Source organism: Poecilia reticulata, linkage group LG18 (assembly GCF_000633615.1).
Source record: "Poecilia reticulata strain Guanapo linkage group LG18, Guppy_female_1.0+MT, whole genome shotgun sequence".
Classification (NCBI taxonomy): domain Eukaryota; kingdom Metazoa; phylum Chordata; class Actinopteri; order Cyprinodontiformes; family Poeciliidae; genus Poecilia; species Poecilia reticulata.
Window position 1 is genome coordinate 9,846,409 of NC_024348.1, and position 18,099 is coordinate 9,864,507.

At 40.8% G+C, this 18,099-nt stretch overlaps 1 protein-coding gene across 2 annotated transcripts in view; it reads right to left on the reverse strand.

The window, feature by feature from the left end:
• Nucleotides 1–18,099, reverse strand: part of arap2 (ArfGAP with RhoGAP domain, ankyrin repeat and PH domain 2) — a 130,621-nt gene that overhangs the window by 104,232 nt on the left and 8,290 nt on the right. For both annotated transcript variants that reach the window (XM_008435470.2, XM_008435469.1), the window contains exons 4-7: nucleotides 14,468–14,544; nucleotides 14,082–14,146; nucleotides 12,700–13,035; nucleotides 10,059–10,128 (exon numbers count right to left, since the gene is read on the reverse strand). In XM_008435470.2, coding sequence (XP_008433692.1) covers nucleotides 10,059–10,128; nucleotides 12,700–13,035; nucleotides 14,082–14,146; nucleotides 14,468–14,544 — 548 coding nt within the window. The remainder of the gene's footprint in view (nucleotides 1–10,058; nucleotides 10,129–12,699; nucleotides 13,036–14,081; nucleotides 14,147–14,467; nucleotides 14,545–18,099) is intronic.

Consider the following 18,099-nt stretch of genomic DNA (forward strand, 5'->3'; position numbering starts at 1 on the left):
TTTTTACCTCAGATTCCAAACTTGAGATGTGAAAGTTTGGGAAGGAAAAAACGGCAGGAAACGACTCAAAATTAGTGAAATGCGAGACCTCACAGAATAAAAATTAAAGAAATAATGTTACTTTAGATGCAATGGGACATGTTAAAATAAATATAGAGGCTAAAAACAAACTTCACAGATGTTAAAGAAAAAAGAAAATGGGGACGCACACTGTTCTGGGATTTGGACCACCGTGCGGTACGGGGTACAGGTAAAGAAGAGTTTGATTGTGCGCAATGTTTTATTACCCTCATGTTTTTCCCCTAAGTAGCATTAAAATAAGGAAGGATGTTGCACAAGGGGCTTCCTGACCCTCTTTACAATCTCCCAAGATAATGGCAATTAAAGTTCTGGGTCAATGTGGGTGTGAAACGGGAAAAGAAAAAGGAAAAAGTATTAAACCTTAATGCTATGACTGCTACTAGAGGCAAAGACAGAATGGTACCGCTGTCAAAAATCAGAATTCAAAACCCTTCCTGTGACAAGCGCAGCACTGAATTTCCTTTAAAGTAGATGGAAAAATTCAAAAAAAGATCTCAAATTGTGATGTTCTTGCGACAGCGTGAACTCCGGAACAGTACATTACGCTTCTGTAATGATGTAAAAATCCCTTGGTTTGCATTTAAGGGGGGAAAAAAAAAGGTCATGGCAGACATTGCATTATTCATGTTGATAATGTCATTATCATTGCAAAGTAAGAAAAAAAAAAGAGACATGACTCATTCATTTCCTCTGTTGCTCTTTAGTAGTATTGACCTGAATTTTGATTCTCAGCCGACAACAAAAAAAAGAAGGCTTGTGTTGATTGGCATGCATGATGCTGCTTGTTTGCTCTACTGTCCTATCTCGGGGTCACGTCCTGCAAAGGCAGAGTGCAAAAGCAAGTGATGGGAAGTATGAATGAGGGAAGAAAGCGGAGGTGAACTCCTGACTCCCTCTTGCCATTCGTAATTAAGCTAGTGACCTTGACGTTTGCAAAAAAAGAAAGAAAAAGTACGGCCTAAAATATACCAACTAGCACAGTAACTCAGGGAGGGGGGCGGTGGGGGAATACACACACGGATGGAAAGAGCTCGAAATAGAAAAAAAAAAATATAGAAATTAGGTTCATGTGAAAAGGCCAAGGAGAGAAGTAAAAGAAAGGAAATGGAAAGAGCACACAGAAACAGATCCAAAGGAGACGATACAAACCGAGTGAAACGAGAATCTAAAAGTGGTGCACGAGGAAGAAAAAAATTTTTTTTTAAATTATACTTGTGGGAAAGGGAGACATAATGTAAAAATGAAGATGCCTAAGGGGGTCAGGCAGGGGTCTTCCTCATATTAAAGCAGGATGTTAACAATGGCAAGAAGTGGCTCAACCTAATTACCGACCCGTAGCCTTGCGCGTCTCTCTCCCTGGGAGTTTCACTGTGGTATCTGCCTCTTTTTCCCTCTAAATTTAGAAAGAAGTCAAAGAAAGGTGAAGAGGAGGAGAAAATGAAGTATGTGTCTACATTTGTGTGTGTGTGCATGAATTATCTCTGCGGTTGTTATGCTGATAATTACTGTATACCCCCAGTATGGGTTAACAGTAATTAATTGTTTTAATTCTGGTTTTGGGGTCACAACGGAGAGAGTTTGCTTAATTGGTTATCGTGCGGCCTGTAAACACTGCGGCAGCAGAAGAGGAGGAGGTTTCCGATCGGAAATCGCAGCTACGTAGTCGGAAATTCTGCTTACGATCTGATCTCAAGGGGAGGGGGACGCAAAAAGGCCTGCCTGTCTCCTCACACACACACGTCATTCACCTCGTTCCAACTTTCTCCCTCCTTACTGCGTCTACGTTCCAGCTCAAAACAGCAAATTGTGTTTTACACTCACAACATATGTCTAAGTCTGTCTCATCATAGGGTTGTGTCAGTTTCTTTCTTTTTTTTGTTATTCGTATTTTTTGTTTGTTTGTTTTGTTTTTTTATGAATAAAAGTGCCTCTGCTGCAAGGGTAAACCGTGTCTCTTCAAAAGCAAACTAGTAAACTTCAGGAAACAATTAAAGCAAAGCAATGGAGCTAAAGCCTAAAATAATAGGGGCACCATGAAGAGAAAACAGGGAGGAAGGCAAAATAAATAAATAAATAAAAGCACTGAAGAAAAATGGTTGGAGGATGCCTCTGCCAAAATGGAGTTTAAGCTGTTGCGTCTCCAAAGAGCCAGGTTTGCAGTGGAGGTACGAGGACACCAGCTGGTAGAAGCAGAAAATTGCAAAAAAATTTTTAGGGGAGAAAATGACTCTTAAGTTACATGAATTTAGAGAAATTAGAAACATATAGGCTTGAAGCTTTTGTGCTTTCAGCTGCAACCTTGTATTGACTCCACGGGGTTTCTATAAGGTCTTAGAAAGTCATTGAAAATTCCAACAGATTCTTACATCTAGACAGATTCTTAATACTCCATCTTAAAAGACATCTTGAATTTACATGTTTGTTATTTTTTTCCCCTCTACGTTTGTGTTTCTCTTTTGGGAAATACGTCCACAGGGTCAATTTTTGGGTCAGGAATTTGCTGTGACAAAACAAGTTCCATGTTGCATGGAAGCATTTGTAAAGGATTGCTTTAATGTGTACCTACATAATGTAGATGTCAAAGATAGGACTTGGGTAATAAAATAAAATAACAGAAGTTATAGGTTTTATGCTTGTTTTTCTAATTTGTTGCAACATTACTTCAAGATAAAAAAATAGACTTTCCCAATATCAGGTTTTCACTCTTCTATTATTTGAATGACTTCACATTCAGAAGTTCATCCAAGCTTCTTTTGTACATTTTCTTTATTTGCATGTTCTTAATGAAAACTATTTAAAATCTGCTTACTTGCATTGCAAGAAAACGTCTGTTCTGCACAATGCAACCAGGAAGTATTCAAACCTCTTCGGCTCAGTTTCGTTACTAGAAAAGAGATGTTTTTAAATCACTTCTCTTTAATCCACACATTAAATCTCAAAAAGAAAAAGAAAGAAAAAAATACAACAATCAACTTATGAAGCGGACCTAGTTTGGAGAGGAACATGCTTCTGTATTCTGTATATGTTGACTTAACAGACCAGAAACCAAACAATAAAGTCCTGGAAATTGTGTATGAACCTCCCAGTGGAAAGTGTTAAATCTGGTCTCCATTATCTGGAGATGAGAAAAAACATCCAGAAGAAGAAGAAGAACACCCATTGCTGGTGTATGCCACCATTTAAACCAAAAACATCTGAATTCATCAGACCAGGAGAAACAAACTTTTCTGATGTGTGAAAACGCCAACACTATTTTTAGAATAAGTCTATAGTGTGAAAATGCAAAAAAAAAAAAAAGAAAAACGCAAAAGGGTGTGAATGATTTTCATTGTGCCATTGTGCAGGAAATCACTGCAAACAAATTTGCACGTTGCGTTCAAAAAATGATCACCGGCCACACAGACTAATAAAGAGCATAAACCACCGTCACTCTTCCAGCCAGCGCCAGAGAGAAGCGGGTCAGGTGGGCTACAAATCAAGACTGCTTACACCGACAATTCCTACAACTACTGCTGGTAATAAAAAGCACAATGTGGCATTTTCTCATTTCGCGAGTGGCGAGTATGCACGCAAACCAACCGTAAAAGTTGAGAAATATGAACAGATTCACGCCGGTTAATGACCTGGAGATAATGACTGTCATTATCATGGTTTGTTTCACTGCTTGGGGGTCACTTGAGTAAAACTCTGGCTCCAACATATAAGGCTGAACCCCTTGCAAGCGGAAAGCTTTCAGATCTATTACAAATCAAAACAAATTTGTCTCATATTATGTTTACAGACTTAACAGCTGATTATTGTGCCTCTCGTGATGTCATGAACCTTAAAAAACAAAAGCAGAATTGTCTTTTTTTTTTTTTTTTTTAAACATGTTTTTGTGTAATCCTTCAGTAAAAATCCATAATTCATTGGCCCGCAGGGCTTTTAGTTTCAGTGTACATCTGAGAGATAAAAAGATAAACCACTGGGTAGCATCTTTAAATCTTAAATTCAAGACTTGGATATCCTTTTATTGTTTAGTTTGCCAGATTCACATGCCATAATTCAAGTGCTTTAGCAAGAATGCAATTTGTATTTCTTTCTATTTGGAGAAGATAAAATGTTTACAAAAAAAAATAATTATAATTTCCTCCAATGCTGGTATTGTATTCATTTGCGATTATGCTCTTGTCCGTCAACATCCATATTTTACTTTATTGCTGCCGTCATTTCCCATGCAACGCAGTGAGAAATAAATACCTGGCTCTATACTCTCCAGAGGCATCGTCTAACCACTAACTCTGACATGTGGAGCTCAGAGGGGACGTGTACAGAGAGCTCCTGCTGAGATGAAACAAAACCAGCGAGAGAAGAGAGAATGAATCAAAACAGTTATTTTGTGGATCATGTAACTAAAATCTGGAGCTGACCAGTAATAACTGTTGGGATGTGGTGTGGGGGGGAGAACCCCTTCAGAGATGGACAATGTGTCTGTTCAAACTGTGACCTCTTTCACAGCAAGTATGATCTGGTCCATCACTAAACTAATAAATTCAGTTTTAAGGTCACCACTCCAAATCCCTTATCATCTTTTTTTGTTACAATTCTTTTGAAAGTTTATATAGAATTTAAGATGGCAATGCCACATGGTGAGTACGGAATCACAGCAGCGCATTAAGGACCACACCTTCTGAATTTTAAACAGCATCGGAATAGGAAAGAAAAGAGACTGAAGCGACTTCCAACATGGCTTTTCTGTTTGCGCCACATAGTCTTGTCTCAGCAGAAACTGCTGATTTTCAAAGATTTTCATGCACAACCATCCTACAGGCTGAAAACAAAACAAAAAAGCATATTGTACCTACCATATAGGGCTGTTAAGTGTTTACTTTGAGCAGATTAAGTCGTGCTCCAATAAAAACAAGTCGAGGCCTTTGGTTTTTTACATCTGGTAAGAATGATGCTAGCATATCACAGGCTTGGCCGGCTAGTCCCGTTATTCAACATTTTCTACCTACGGTGCTCCGCTTTAATACTTTAGATCAGTTTTCAATTATTTAAGGGTGAAGCAGAGGTAATATCACTTCAGTTTAATGTGGGTGTTCTTGTGAAGAATTAGGACGGGTACGAGTCTCCTCATTGAAGAATGGCTGCAGTTTGCCTCAATACAAACACGGTATATCCGAAAACATCCTTCGTGGATTTGATTTGTGGAAATAATATGATTTTGTTGACAACCCAAATCACACAAAAATGTTTTTATATGCTCAACAAAGAATACATCATAAATAGCTAATATTTATGGTTTAATGTCCTTCACATATTGCCAAGTAGTTTTATTTGAAACATTTTCTTCTTTGTTGAACATGAAAATATTTTGTTAAAAAAAAAAAAAAGTTTTGATTAAGATGACGGTGCTACAAAAAGCCAAAAGGACAGATCCAGGCAAGATACTAGAGGTAGTACTGTAAGCAGATAAGCTTTCTTAGCTTTGTAAGAAACTACTCAGCCGCAGACGCACAGCCAGACAGACTGACACTAAGAGCCTGATCCCTGATCCTAAAACCTCATCTCCCCTTTGGCCCTCTGGCCACCCTTATCTCTATCCCCATCTCACTTTCTTATTCCACAGCCCCAAAGCCCAGCTTTCCCTCCGCATACAAACATGCAGACGTACACACGACAGTACGCCAGGACCCCGAAGACTACATCTCAAGCCCAAAGCATTCTCTAAAGCCAATCCCTGAGTTGACGAAATCGAGTGTAAGGCGTGATTGATGAGACGGATTGGAGGCAATGCTGCAGAGAGGGAGAAGTGAGACCGAAGATCTCACTACTCTCCCACGCCACCACTGCTACCCCTGTGATGGCATCACAACGGACAGAGACCTTCAAGCTGGGACTGCGATTAAGTACGATTAGTTTTGTCTGGGGTTGACAGATCCCGGTGGATTTTCAACTACAGAAGAGGTTTTTTGGGTGTTGTAAGTCGGAGAAAGAAAAAAAAGACAAATAATCAGAGAATAGATTTTTTGTTTGTTTTGTTTTGTTGTTATGGACAGTAGAACAACCAATCTGTTGATTATGCTAGCATGAGTCAGGGGGGAGGGGGGGTTGTTCACGTTGCCCCTGATGAATTCTTGGAAATAAAAAGATCATGTTCTCTGAGATTGCACATTTACAATGGCCTAAAACACCTCAACACATTTTCCACTAATATTACCAAATTGCTACACTTGTATATATTCCACAGAACCTGACAGAAACCAACAGTTAAATAACTACAACATTTAATGGGTTACATTACTGGAATTGGCTTGTGAGATCATTTATGCTAAAAGTTGGGGTTTTTTTGGGGGGGTGGGGGGGTTACAACCTAATCTTCAAGGCAAAGTAGCTGTTCTAACATTTTACTTGAATTCATCCAGTGAAATTTTTAAAGCAGATTAAAGAGACAGACAAACCATGATCAAAGTGGTTACTTATATTTACTGCTGTATAAAGATGAAAATGCAGAAATAAGGCATAAAGGCTCTGCCTAATTAAGGGCGTGAACAGGGAAGTAATATGTTCCTGTTTTTCAAAGTTCCTAGCTGAAGCACTGCAACAAAAATGGCCTAGAATTGGACAAGATGTTCTGTGCATGCAGCATGTAAAATAAGCAACTGCTAACAAAAACAGAAAGCAAATTCTAAGTGTTACAAAAATGGATATACTTTTCAGTAAGTGGTCAAATATTGAACCCCAAAAATTTTGGGGGATTTGCAAAAAGCATGAGTTAATTAAAGTACACAAATTCCTCATGTATTTTGTTGGAACATGAACAAATTTCTATAATCCAATCTCAGACACCCAATATCCCTTGTATCATTCTGTGACACTGCAAGCTGGATCTGTATAATGTAAATAAGGTTGTACTGATTGTGTTTTATTGTTGCACAATCAATGCAATGGTGTTGGCTAACTAAGTCCACTTGTTCCTTCCATGTATGTGCAACCATCCTGTGCTGAAGTAAGGAACCACATTCGAGCTACAATCTGAAAAAACCCATCAGCTCCTTTTGAAGACATGAAAATTGGTGGGCTTTTGGCAGAAAGTAGTTTTTGTTGTGCTAGCAGCAACATTGGCTTTACATTTGGAAACGTTAAGATCTGTTCAAATAAATGGCAGTCTATATTCCTAGGTGCCGGTTTTGAGAAATCAGAGATTTGTCGAGGCTGAAAAGCCTACCGTCAAAGACCACTCTTAATGTCGCTAACATATGTTAGCAAAGCTAGCATAACATATCTGGTGCAGAGAAAGGGAAAATATACACTTAAAAATAGTTATATTTTTTTTATCTTAATTTTGTTGAATACTGGAAGTGTCTTGATTTGAACTCCACAATAAACACCTTAATTCGGTGACATTATGACAGTGAAGTTAGAAAACGTATTAAAAATCCAACAATGTATCGGGTAAAGGACAAGGAGGAACATGGCCCATTTCCACTCGGGGAGTGCTCTCTTGTTTTGTTTTTTTGTAATATATCAATAAATGGCTTAATTCTGTGTTCTGTAGCCCAGAGTCAACAACACATCAATATGAGACCATGAGCAGACTAGCAATTTCTATAGCTGGCACTGTGGGGGGAAACGAGCAACAAACTCCAATTTCTCTGTTTCTGACACACTGCAAAGCAGTTTCTGGGAGATTTCCCTGCAATCGTTTTCCTACCACCACACTCAAACTGCTGGAGGTGGTTGAAAGTGGAGGCAGGTGGTGCAGAGCTCCAGCTAGCCACACAAATCAAGGATAACAGAGAGATTTTACTCAACCTTTCTGTTAACCCAAAGCATGATGAGGTTTTTCACCGTCTCAGAGGTCAGAAGCACAGCGGAGGTCTTTAGAAGTCTTTTTTTTTTTAAGTCTGAACAACAAACCCTGCTTTCCCTTACACGCAACCACATAAAGAGAGACTTTCATCTCTCTTAACACTGCAGCAACTATGCCGACAGAGTCAAAGTGCTGACTTGTTGGCCTCCTCCGCCAATGCCGCCCCGCTGTCGACCAGGCATGTCCTGATAAATAAAGCAACAAATGTAATGGAAAGAGAAAACAAGGGAAAGGCAGGAGGACAGAGGCAGCAAGAGAGCTATAATTAGTAGGTGATTAACGAGCAGGCATTAGACAGGTCCCACATCATTGATCGTGATGTTGTGCAATGCCGCTGTAGTGAAAACAAGCTGGCCCTGGGAGAAAGGGGTACGAGTTCACAACTCCACACCCACACACATCCAACCACACAGGCAAACAAAAGGGTTTGATGTGTTTTTGCAGCGAGAACAAATGGTCATTATTGAAAACGATGAAGATGTAAAGTGCATTTTGAGAGACCCCGACAACCACTCAGAAACTCAAAAGACTTTGTTTTTGAAAGGACACTAAAAAAATAAAAATTAAAAAAATGGTACCATCTTTTACGTCACCTTGCGTAAGTATTTATAGTCTCTGGGCGCTTTTTTTTTTTTTTTTAACCACAAACCTCAAAGTATCTTGAGATTTTATGCGATGCGTCAACAAAAAAATTTGTGCATAACTGAGAAAGGAAAAGACAACGCTTCATGGCCTTCAACAGTTTTTACAAACAAAGATCTGAAAATGAGGCCATCACTTGTACGCAGTAAAGTTAATATGTGGAACTACCTTTTGGGGCCTCCAACCCACTTTCTGTATCTGGAGATTCTGATAAGGCCAAAACCTGAAAGCTGGCGGTGGTCTGTGTTGCTGGAGAAATTGTCACCAGATCTTTTTTCTTCTCCATCCCCTTAGAAATATGTGACATTGAGCCGGAAACAATAGGATGTAAGGCTGGCATTTAAAAAAATAAATAAATAAATAAACATTTGCATCATGGAGAGCATCAGTGAACAAATCCTCAAATAAGTGCAGCAATAAATATAACATGTTAGACAATGTTTTTTTTCATCCCAATGCAAGGCCAGGGTAAGTAGTTATTTTATTTTAGGTGCTATATTTAGTTGATGCAGTTAGTCGGCGCAGAGCTCACCACTGCTCACCACCTTGTCACCATCATATGGCTCTCTGCACAGCAGCAACAGTGCAGCCTCAGGCCAACCAGGTGGGTTGAGTGACGTGTCGGAGATGTTAATGCACCACAAGGTTTACTTGAAACTTGCAACTCATTGGCAGAAACCAAGACAAAAAGGGTGCGGATTGTCACTATTTTCTCAGAAATTTGTGGTTTCTATCTTTTTTTTTCTCCTTTGTTGCTCTGCCAACTTGCTCATACATTTGCCATGATGCGTCAGAAATACACTGAGGTTTGTGGCTGCAAAATGATGAAATGTGAAAAAGTTCAAGCAGATGGTAGTGTGCTTTTGCAAAGAACGCCACATAAAAATAGCCTTTCATTACTATTCTCATACATTTCAGGCGTGCACTACAACACCCTCCATTTCATCATTTGAATCTAAATTTCGATTCTGTCCGTTCCACACTTACATCTGCAACCACCTTCCAGCTTCCTCGCATCTCACGCCATTCTGACTCATCACTGCCTTCCACTCGACATGAGCCAAACTTCAAACTCTACTGTCACAAAGGGGCGGAAGGAGCCATACGGCCAGGGGGAAAATGCTGATGAAGGCAATAAGAGATGAGAGCCTCCCGTTCTGTCATTCTTTTGCACTCTCCTGGAGCTGGCCAGGTGCCAACACCGGTGTACTCTACAGTACAGCTGGGCAGGCACAGAGTCACAGAGTGTTGGTCCGTCACGCATCTTACTGCGCCCTTGCCCCTTTTCTCACTCTGCCAAGCTAATGATGATGACAATAGGGGAGCACTTAAGAACTTGGTACGGAGTTAGCCGAGTAAGGAAACAGGCTTTCACCAAAATGACCTAAGGTTCTAAATAGCTGCAGAAAAGTCTGAGAGACGACATTTTAGCAGCCGCTAACATGTTGAGTAGTGTACATCCCACTGACTCCCCACCTACCTTCTCATTGTTGTAGTAGCCCAGACTCTCGCCGTCAAATCTCACCCATCTTCTTTGGAAAACACAATTTCTGCAAAGAGAGATGCAAAGGTTAGGTGGGAGGAAAAAAAAAATCTAAACCCAATTTGAGAGAATCATGAAAAGCGAAAGCTAACCCCATTGGTGTGAAGACGGTGAGCTACTAATCTACTCCGCACAGGTACTCATATTTTATCATGAGTGCCACTGATCCATTAGTGTCAAAAGTCGTATCAACAGCTGTCAATTATCTTAATCAAAATAAATGGCCGCATTGAGTCTGAATATTCAACAGCCCAAGGGCAGTTTGCCAAAGCCATGCAAATCAGGTGCTGAAGGAGACTATAAGAGGCAAATAAATGATTGATAACGTGGCTTCACAGTAACACTGATGCATCCAGTGCCAGAAGACTGAAAAGGAAATCTAGTTTTGCCAAGAAAACCAAACTGAGTAACAGCAAAAGAAGGCCTGCGTCTCAAAACCACAAGGTTTACTCCCACCTTCCTTCCTTTGTCTAATATTAGATTCATGCAAATTTGATAGAGCAGCTTCGCATGTCTGTCCGTGGAGCCATTCGTCAGTTCAGCATATTTAAAGGATCAAGACACACGGAGCATAAGGGACCCAGAGGAGGATGAACACTCAATCTTTCATCTGAGACTTGGAGAGGCATCAGGAGAAATAAACTGTCAAGCTGCTATGCTTGAGCTACCACTGCAAAACTCAGAGGCACGTCAGGACAGTCACCGATAGCGTGCCTAATAAATGCAATATTTTGACATTCTCTGGCCTTTCAATTACACCATACCACAACAAGATCATTGTTAAACATTTATTTAGAAACAAACTTAGTTTTCAACATAAAAAATCATTAATGGCAAGAGACAGGGGATTTTTTTCTACTTGGTGTCAGATCTCTTCACAACAGAACAATGTGGCTGTTGATGTGGTTGAGGGGGAAGGCATTTAAAGAAAAAAAAAAATTTATGTCTTGATCTAGGGGTCCTGGAGATTTCGGGTCATGTCAGTGGTTTAACTGCCACTGCCGGTTGTATTCGAAAACAGGACACACAAGAGAAACTGTATTCACAGCTCTTGGTGAACTGGAAATGTCATGAGATATCAACTTATTTAACACTAAAAATATGACTTTGGAATGCTGCCTAGTAGCTAAAATGCTCTGAGTGTTGTAAACGCTACAGCTCTGCCTTCATTTGCTTTGCAGCTGGTTGCCAACCAGCAACCTTTGGTGAGGCTCTACATATTAGTTCTCCTTTTCATGAAACTTCTCTGGTTAAGCCTCAGATAGATATGATGGATATTTTTGCAGAATTAGTCTTAGCGTCTACGTAGACACTAAGCAGTCCAGTTCTGCAGTGCAACTTGTTTGCAGGATGTGAGTTGAGGTCTTAGGCTTATCAAAGTTTTATATGGGGGTTGCCAAGTCACAGCTGTTGTCGTAATAGGCCGTTCATTAAGCATTACTGTTTTCATTTACATCAGGATTAATCCCATTCAGATTTGTTGAACTATTTAGTCACATAGAGAAAAAAAAATCTTTTAGATTCGTTTTTGATTTTTGTTTTGTTTTTAGGGGTGGGGAAGTGCCCCTCTGGAGCCGCCACCAATACAAAGGTACAGAGATCCTATTCACCACATTAATATTTGCAAAGAGTAAAACACATTTGAGAATGCAAACAACAAAAAATACATTTTTGCATTCTGCCCCGTTAGTGTGCAACAAATAAACAGGCATGAATAAAAAGCAGGAGCTCATAGCACATTCTCATGATTAAAGGCTGCAATTTGTCACAGGGACAGTGTCAAACACATGAAAAATGGACATTCGAAACGGATAAGAAATGCTTTAAAACTCGGGACAAAACATCATTAGTAAATACAAAGTGACTCTGGAGCAGGTTCCAGTGAGCTCCCGCTTCATATCATTCATTGCCGTCGTGTCTTTTGCGCGTCGTGTTAGAAAGAGCTGCTCAGATAGGCTAAGAGACGGTTGGTTACAGAGAAACATGAACTTCCTCCGTTTAATCTATAAATGCATCAGTTGGGACTTTTTGGTCAATTCCTATTTTAAATTTACAGTATTTGAAAGGTATAAAAAAAATTCTCAGCTTTTGTGTATGTTTATCGCATCTGTAAACTTTGATAACAGACTTTTATCTTTGCACATATGTCTGACAGAATAAGATGCATCACATGTTGTATTTAGTACTGTATATAAAGAGGAACTTGTAAAGTGAGCTGTGAAGGGTTTACAGGAGGAGCAAAAAATAAATTTTAAAAAAGCATTGCCTTTCAGTAACTTTCTACACCCACGCGTGTCAACTTAATTTATTTTTAAAGGCCTCGCGTGTCTCTTCTGAGTGATAAAAGCTTTTAATTCAAAGATCTGTTGTGGCTAGAAGTAAAAAAAAAAAAAAGATTTAAAAAAATTAAGTAAAGATCAAATTCGTCAATTTTCACAAATTGTCAAATTTGCCAGTTGGTTTATCCTCATTTAAAAGCCCGTCGCAAAATGGCCGAATCCTTCCCTGTTTCGCTTTGAACAAGAGGGAGTCGAGTGAAGCTGCGGGGCAACGGGCAGAAGCTAGCAGGCTAACTCACCCCTGAGGTGACAACTTGTCCAGCCAGCCCACTTTGACCGATTGTTTGGGAGCTCCGTAGAAGCAAGCGTACGGCGAGATATCGGGCTCTGCGCTTTCCGTCACAATCCCTCGACAGTTTGCAGACTCCGTGTAGAGGTCGCACTCCACCATGATCATGGACTCGTCTTCGGGGCCCGGGGTCGCCAAACCAGCCGGGGCAGTGTCAGGGGTCGTGGAAAAAGCCGTATCCAGACTGGGCCGAGGTAGCATGCTGGCACACATTTTCACGGTCGAGTATCCGTCTGCGTCGGGGACAGGTGGAGCCGGAGGACTCTCTTTTTCTTTGGATTGTTTTCTGCAAGCGCACATATGACACGGTGAATTCAAAAACTGATGTAACCTGACGTTGTAGCGCCCTGCGTAATCTCTCAAAGCGTGGTGAATTATCTAATCACGACACTTGAAATACATTTAGAACTGCTGGTGATGTTGGTCTATGTTGGTCTCACGGACAAAAATAAAATACTCAAGTGTAAACATTTAGTGACTGGCTGCTTTTCAAAACAAAAATAATTTCTCAGGAAGTTTATGGCTCGATAATTACCTCTTAGAATAGATGTAGAGCTACATAATTAGCTAACAAGCACAGTGAATGCAGCACTGATCCTCACGTCTACATTTCTGCAATTTTAGACGTTAATTTCCTAAAACGCTGAAATAATCATTTGCTAAGCATTAATGAGAGCCAGGAAGTGATGTATACCCCACTTACCCCTGATTATTTTTCTTATTCATATTTTAAAAAATGGTGAAATTAATGTTTTAACTGCTCGCGCACACAGTTCCTCACAGATGCACTCAAACAGCTGGTGCTTTTTCCTACATTCAAATGACAAACTTCAATGAATTTTATTAGGAAACCAGCAAATAGCTGTAAGGCGGAAGGAAAATATCACCTTTCTATAACTAAAAATCTTAAATACCTGGCATGCATTTGTAGTCGCTCGCCCGTTCATGTGTACCCGCTGAAGAACGGCCATGTTTTGGAAAGCTTTCGTACGGAGATAAAGGAACCCGCATGCTGACTCTCCGTCTGCTCATTAGGTGGCAGCCAATTTTTTGCACTGGATTCCGATGCGTGCTACACTTTTCAGATGCGGATTTCATAGATCGTTCCTATTGACTTTACACTTATGAACTGCTTAAATATATAAGCAGTACATACGATCTAAATGAAACATGCTGAACTTCGTGGCTGTGAAGTGCAAGTGCAGAACAATGTGAATTCGCGGTGTGAATTCGAGGCATTTTATCAGCATTCTCGTGCTGGAAGCAGGGAAGGCAGCTTCTCCTGTTCGCGGCTTGCAGCTTGTGAAGGCGGCATCACATCAGCATACACACCTCTTTTTCTTCTGTTTCATCCTGGCCTTAAAGCCCTTCTGCAACCCGTCTTTGGCGCCTTTTTCCTACAGAGAGCAGCAGAGATTAGCATCGGACGAAAAGAACGCGTCCATCTTTCGGCAGGACACCCTTATCAAGTCGGCGCCCTAAACTATGTTAACTTTAGTAGCAGGGTGACATTTCAATTAACCTCGAGGTGGGTGCACACTGAAACAAGCACATTTTCCACTCTGCAACGTGTCCACGGGTGACATCGTTAACACTGTGAAGGGAAGTTTGGTGTGAGTGTGGCTGAAACAGCAGAGATGCTGCTGAAAGATCTGAGAAACGCTGGTTCCTCTTTGCCGAGCTGCTCGTCCACGAGTGGGAGTGTTGCGCCGTCTTACCGGAGCCGAGCCGGGGTTGTTGTACAGGAATATTTCTCCGTAGGGAGCGATGGGCGTCAGGGTTCTTTGAAGTGGAGCTAAAAAGGAGACAGAAACAAACACAAAGGTGGCTTTGTCGAAGAGTTGGAACTTTAAAAAAAAAAGAAGAAAGAAAGAAAAAGAAAAAAAAACATGGTGTGAAGGCCTAAAATGTGGAGCTTGAAAGTGAACAGCTTAACCGGATTGTTCCAGTTGAATTTCAAATCACTTAGATGTTATAGGGCTCTTTCATTTAACCAACTCATTGATCTGAGTAAACGTCTTAGCCCTTGATCCATCCAGGCACAAACCAATTAATTTTTTTTTTTCCCCCTTGCCTATCTCTCCGCCTCGGCCCTCTTCTTTACGCTAATGGGAGTCTGATCCTCCTCGGACTGTCTCAAACGAACAGCATCGCTGCCAAGACCGTCTTCTCCGTCTTTTGTTCCTGCAGGAACTGTGGTCGGCGGAAAGCGAGGATGAAGAAGAAGAGAGAGAGAGAGAGAGAGACTCAAACCAGACACTATTAGTCTGGAGACCTGGAGCTACAGCGCGTAGGCCGCTTCCTGTCACCGTGAAAAATGACACTACTCCCTCCTGAGGATTGCGAAGGCCAGAAGTTGTCGCCACAGGGCCAGACATACACACACACACACAGAGAGAGACATCGGCGGATGGACAGATACGCTTTGAGACTTTACAAAGATTGAATCACCCTCAGACACTTAAAGACGCCTTGAGACAAAACAAAGATATAAAAGGGCAGAGGACCAAATGAAAAGACTGCCACCATAAATGTTGGTGTTTTTAACATCCAGCAGAAAGTTTCTTTCTCCAATTATCCTCGCCATTACAGGAGAGCACACGCCATCACAGGAGAGCACACAGGAGAGCAAGTAGTCGGTTTTGTAAGCCGTATGAAGAGGTCAGAATGCTGGATGATGGACCGCACTCCGATACTGCAACCCTCTCCACGGAGAAGCTTGGTGGGCAGATAGCGACCATCAATCACCTTCTATCAGCCGACCTTCAGGCCACTCGTGGGTCTCTCCGAGGGGCCCCGCAGACGCCACCGCACTCTATTGCTGTCTGTTCCCCTCTACCGTTCTCTCAGAGGCTTTGTGTCTGCTATGTGCCGTCGTTTCTCTCAGAGGATTCTGTATCTGCTTTGGACCAGACTTTGTTCAACAGCAGTCTGGGCAACCTCGATGCCGCTATCGGGCTCGGAGTTGGTGTAAGAGATGAGTGAAGTCAGGGACGCGCAGGTCACGTTGTAATTAACACTTTTTATTTTTTTTATTTTTTTTCACGCCCCCTATGCTGAGAGAGAAGGTTAGAGAATTAAACAAAGTACATATTTCTTATTGTTTAATCGTTTGCTGTGACAGCAGCTACAGCATCCTGGCACATTGGAAAAACTATTATGTGGGTCTAAATTGGATCAAAATTAAGGGAATATTGTAGACTACAATGTCCTTGTCCAGTTCTTAATAGGTGAACGGGTTTACTGGGATCAAGGGAGTGGAATTCAGCGTTCTGCTGCATCGGGTATATTAGTAAATTAGTTTAGCTGCAAAGTCATTCTCATTTTAGTTCCGTTTCCAAATCAATTCTTTTTTTCCTTTTTTCTTTTAAACATGGCAGAGAAATTTCTGTCTTTTCCAACTCTCACTTGTGATCATGACCAAAAGAACAAGCTCTGCCAACCACCGCTGAACTGTAGCTATTCTGCATCGGAAGAAGTTGATTGTGATGTTTTCAGGCACAGTCTGTTAAGAGTTTTTAATAGATCTGAACATGTATTTTCTTGGATTAAAAATGGCAAAAAGTTGTTTTTCCTTTTTTGTTTGAGCTTGGATTATCTAAGAAAGAAAACCAACGCAAGTTCCTCTGAAGTTGTCTACTACCAACTTAACCTCAAATTCTTAGACTTCTTTTTTTGACCTTTAATTTTAAAATGTTTTTAATGACAACACTGATTTTTACTCTTGTAAATCTGTAGTTTTCAAATTGTATTCATACGTGTTCAGTACTATCAGCACATCATAGTTCTTTAGAAAAAATGAAACCTTTTATTCCAGTGATCCATTAAACCTTTGTTATATTATATTTGTTTTTGATTTAATAATCTTGCCAGTGATTAAATTTTGTTCTTCCTTTTGGCACGCCATACCCAACTTCCCCAGAAGAAGAAGAAGAAAAAAAAAAGAGGATCATCTGATCTGTCTGGCAACGAGGAATTTAATTCACAAAGCAATTGGAGTTTAATTCACCACGTTATCCATTTGCACTGACGACAGATTTCCTTTCATCTCCAGGATAAACATTCACTGGTGATCTCTTAGAAATTCTCAGCACAGAAATTCCAAGACACCAGCTTCATATGCTCCTGAAATTAATGAGAATTTCTATCTTTGCAGCCTTGTTTTTAACAGTCTTTCGGTGGCGAGAATCAGAATAGATGGAATGAAATGATCTCGACTCCCCATATTTTCTCATTTTCTCTTGTACTTACACGCCATGATCGATTGAAAGTGGAAACGCTACACAATGCACTCTGAACAAAACACCGACGCCGCTACGTGCCGACAGCAGTTAATTTTTCTTTCAAAACCCTGGAAAACACGACTTTCTTATGATTTACTTTATGTATTCCTTCCTTGCCATGATATGTTTGCGCCACAAATATACTTCAGATTTATAGTATTTTCAGAAAACTAACCAAGCTGTAAATATAAATGTCGAGTCAGACATTTGCGATTTTGTATGTGTGCCACTCCCAAAAAAAAAGAAGAAAAAAAAATCGCACAAGGACTTATGTTGGGCTGAGGGGCATCAGGGCTGCTGAAGCAAAAGACTAAACAGAACACGTGCCATTTTTGGAGCGGAGTCGAAGGACAAGGTGCAGAAACTAAATGCCTGCATGCCTCCAGCAATGCATTTTTACTGAATATATATCCTTCTCTGAGACAGTACCGCACTTTTTCTTTTTGTATGCATCCCGAATCTCATCATGGAATAAACCCTTCAAATGTGCTCCACAAGAATCATATGTCAAATAACGTCTTCCTTGCTTCAATCTAAGTTGGGGGAATTTTTTTACTTGCTAGTTGAGACTCGGGCTCCCCATGTCCCTGCTCTGGGACGCATTTGGCTGCTTCTTCTTCTCCCCCTCGGTCTCTCTCAGCCTGCTTTGCATCCGTCTCGTCCTTGTTTCTCCCAACCCTCTCCACTGTCTCGCCTCCCTGTCTATTCTCACTGCCTATTTTGTTCCACATGGACAGAAGTTGGCAAAACATCGCCTGCCAAGAGATTACAGAGTTAGAGTAAAAGTTACCAATAACAAGAAAGTAGATACAACAGATAAAATATGTGTCAGAGGGCAGATTAGGAGGGGGGTGATGATCAGGAGAGAGACAAATATTGTTAAATAACACTATGAAGGCTTACATGTTTAAAGCCGTTTTGCAATAAGATCCTGTGAAAGAAAAGCACTATCCGCTCGTATGAGTCCAGTCTTTCCCCTCCACCCAGCCCCCCAACCCCCCGGCTGCGGGGGATCGCTGAGCAAGCTGGATAAAATCACTACACTACAAGCACTACAAGCCTGCGTG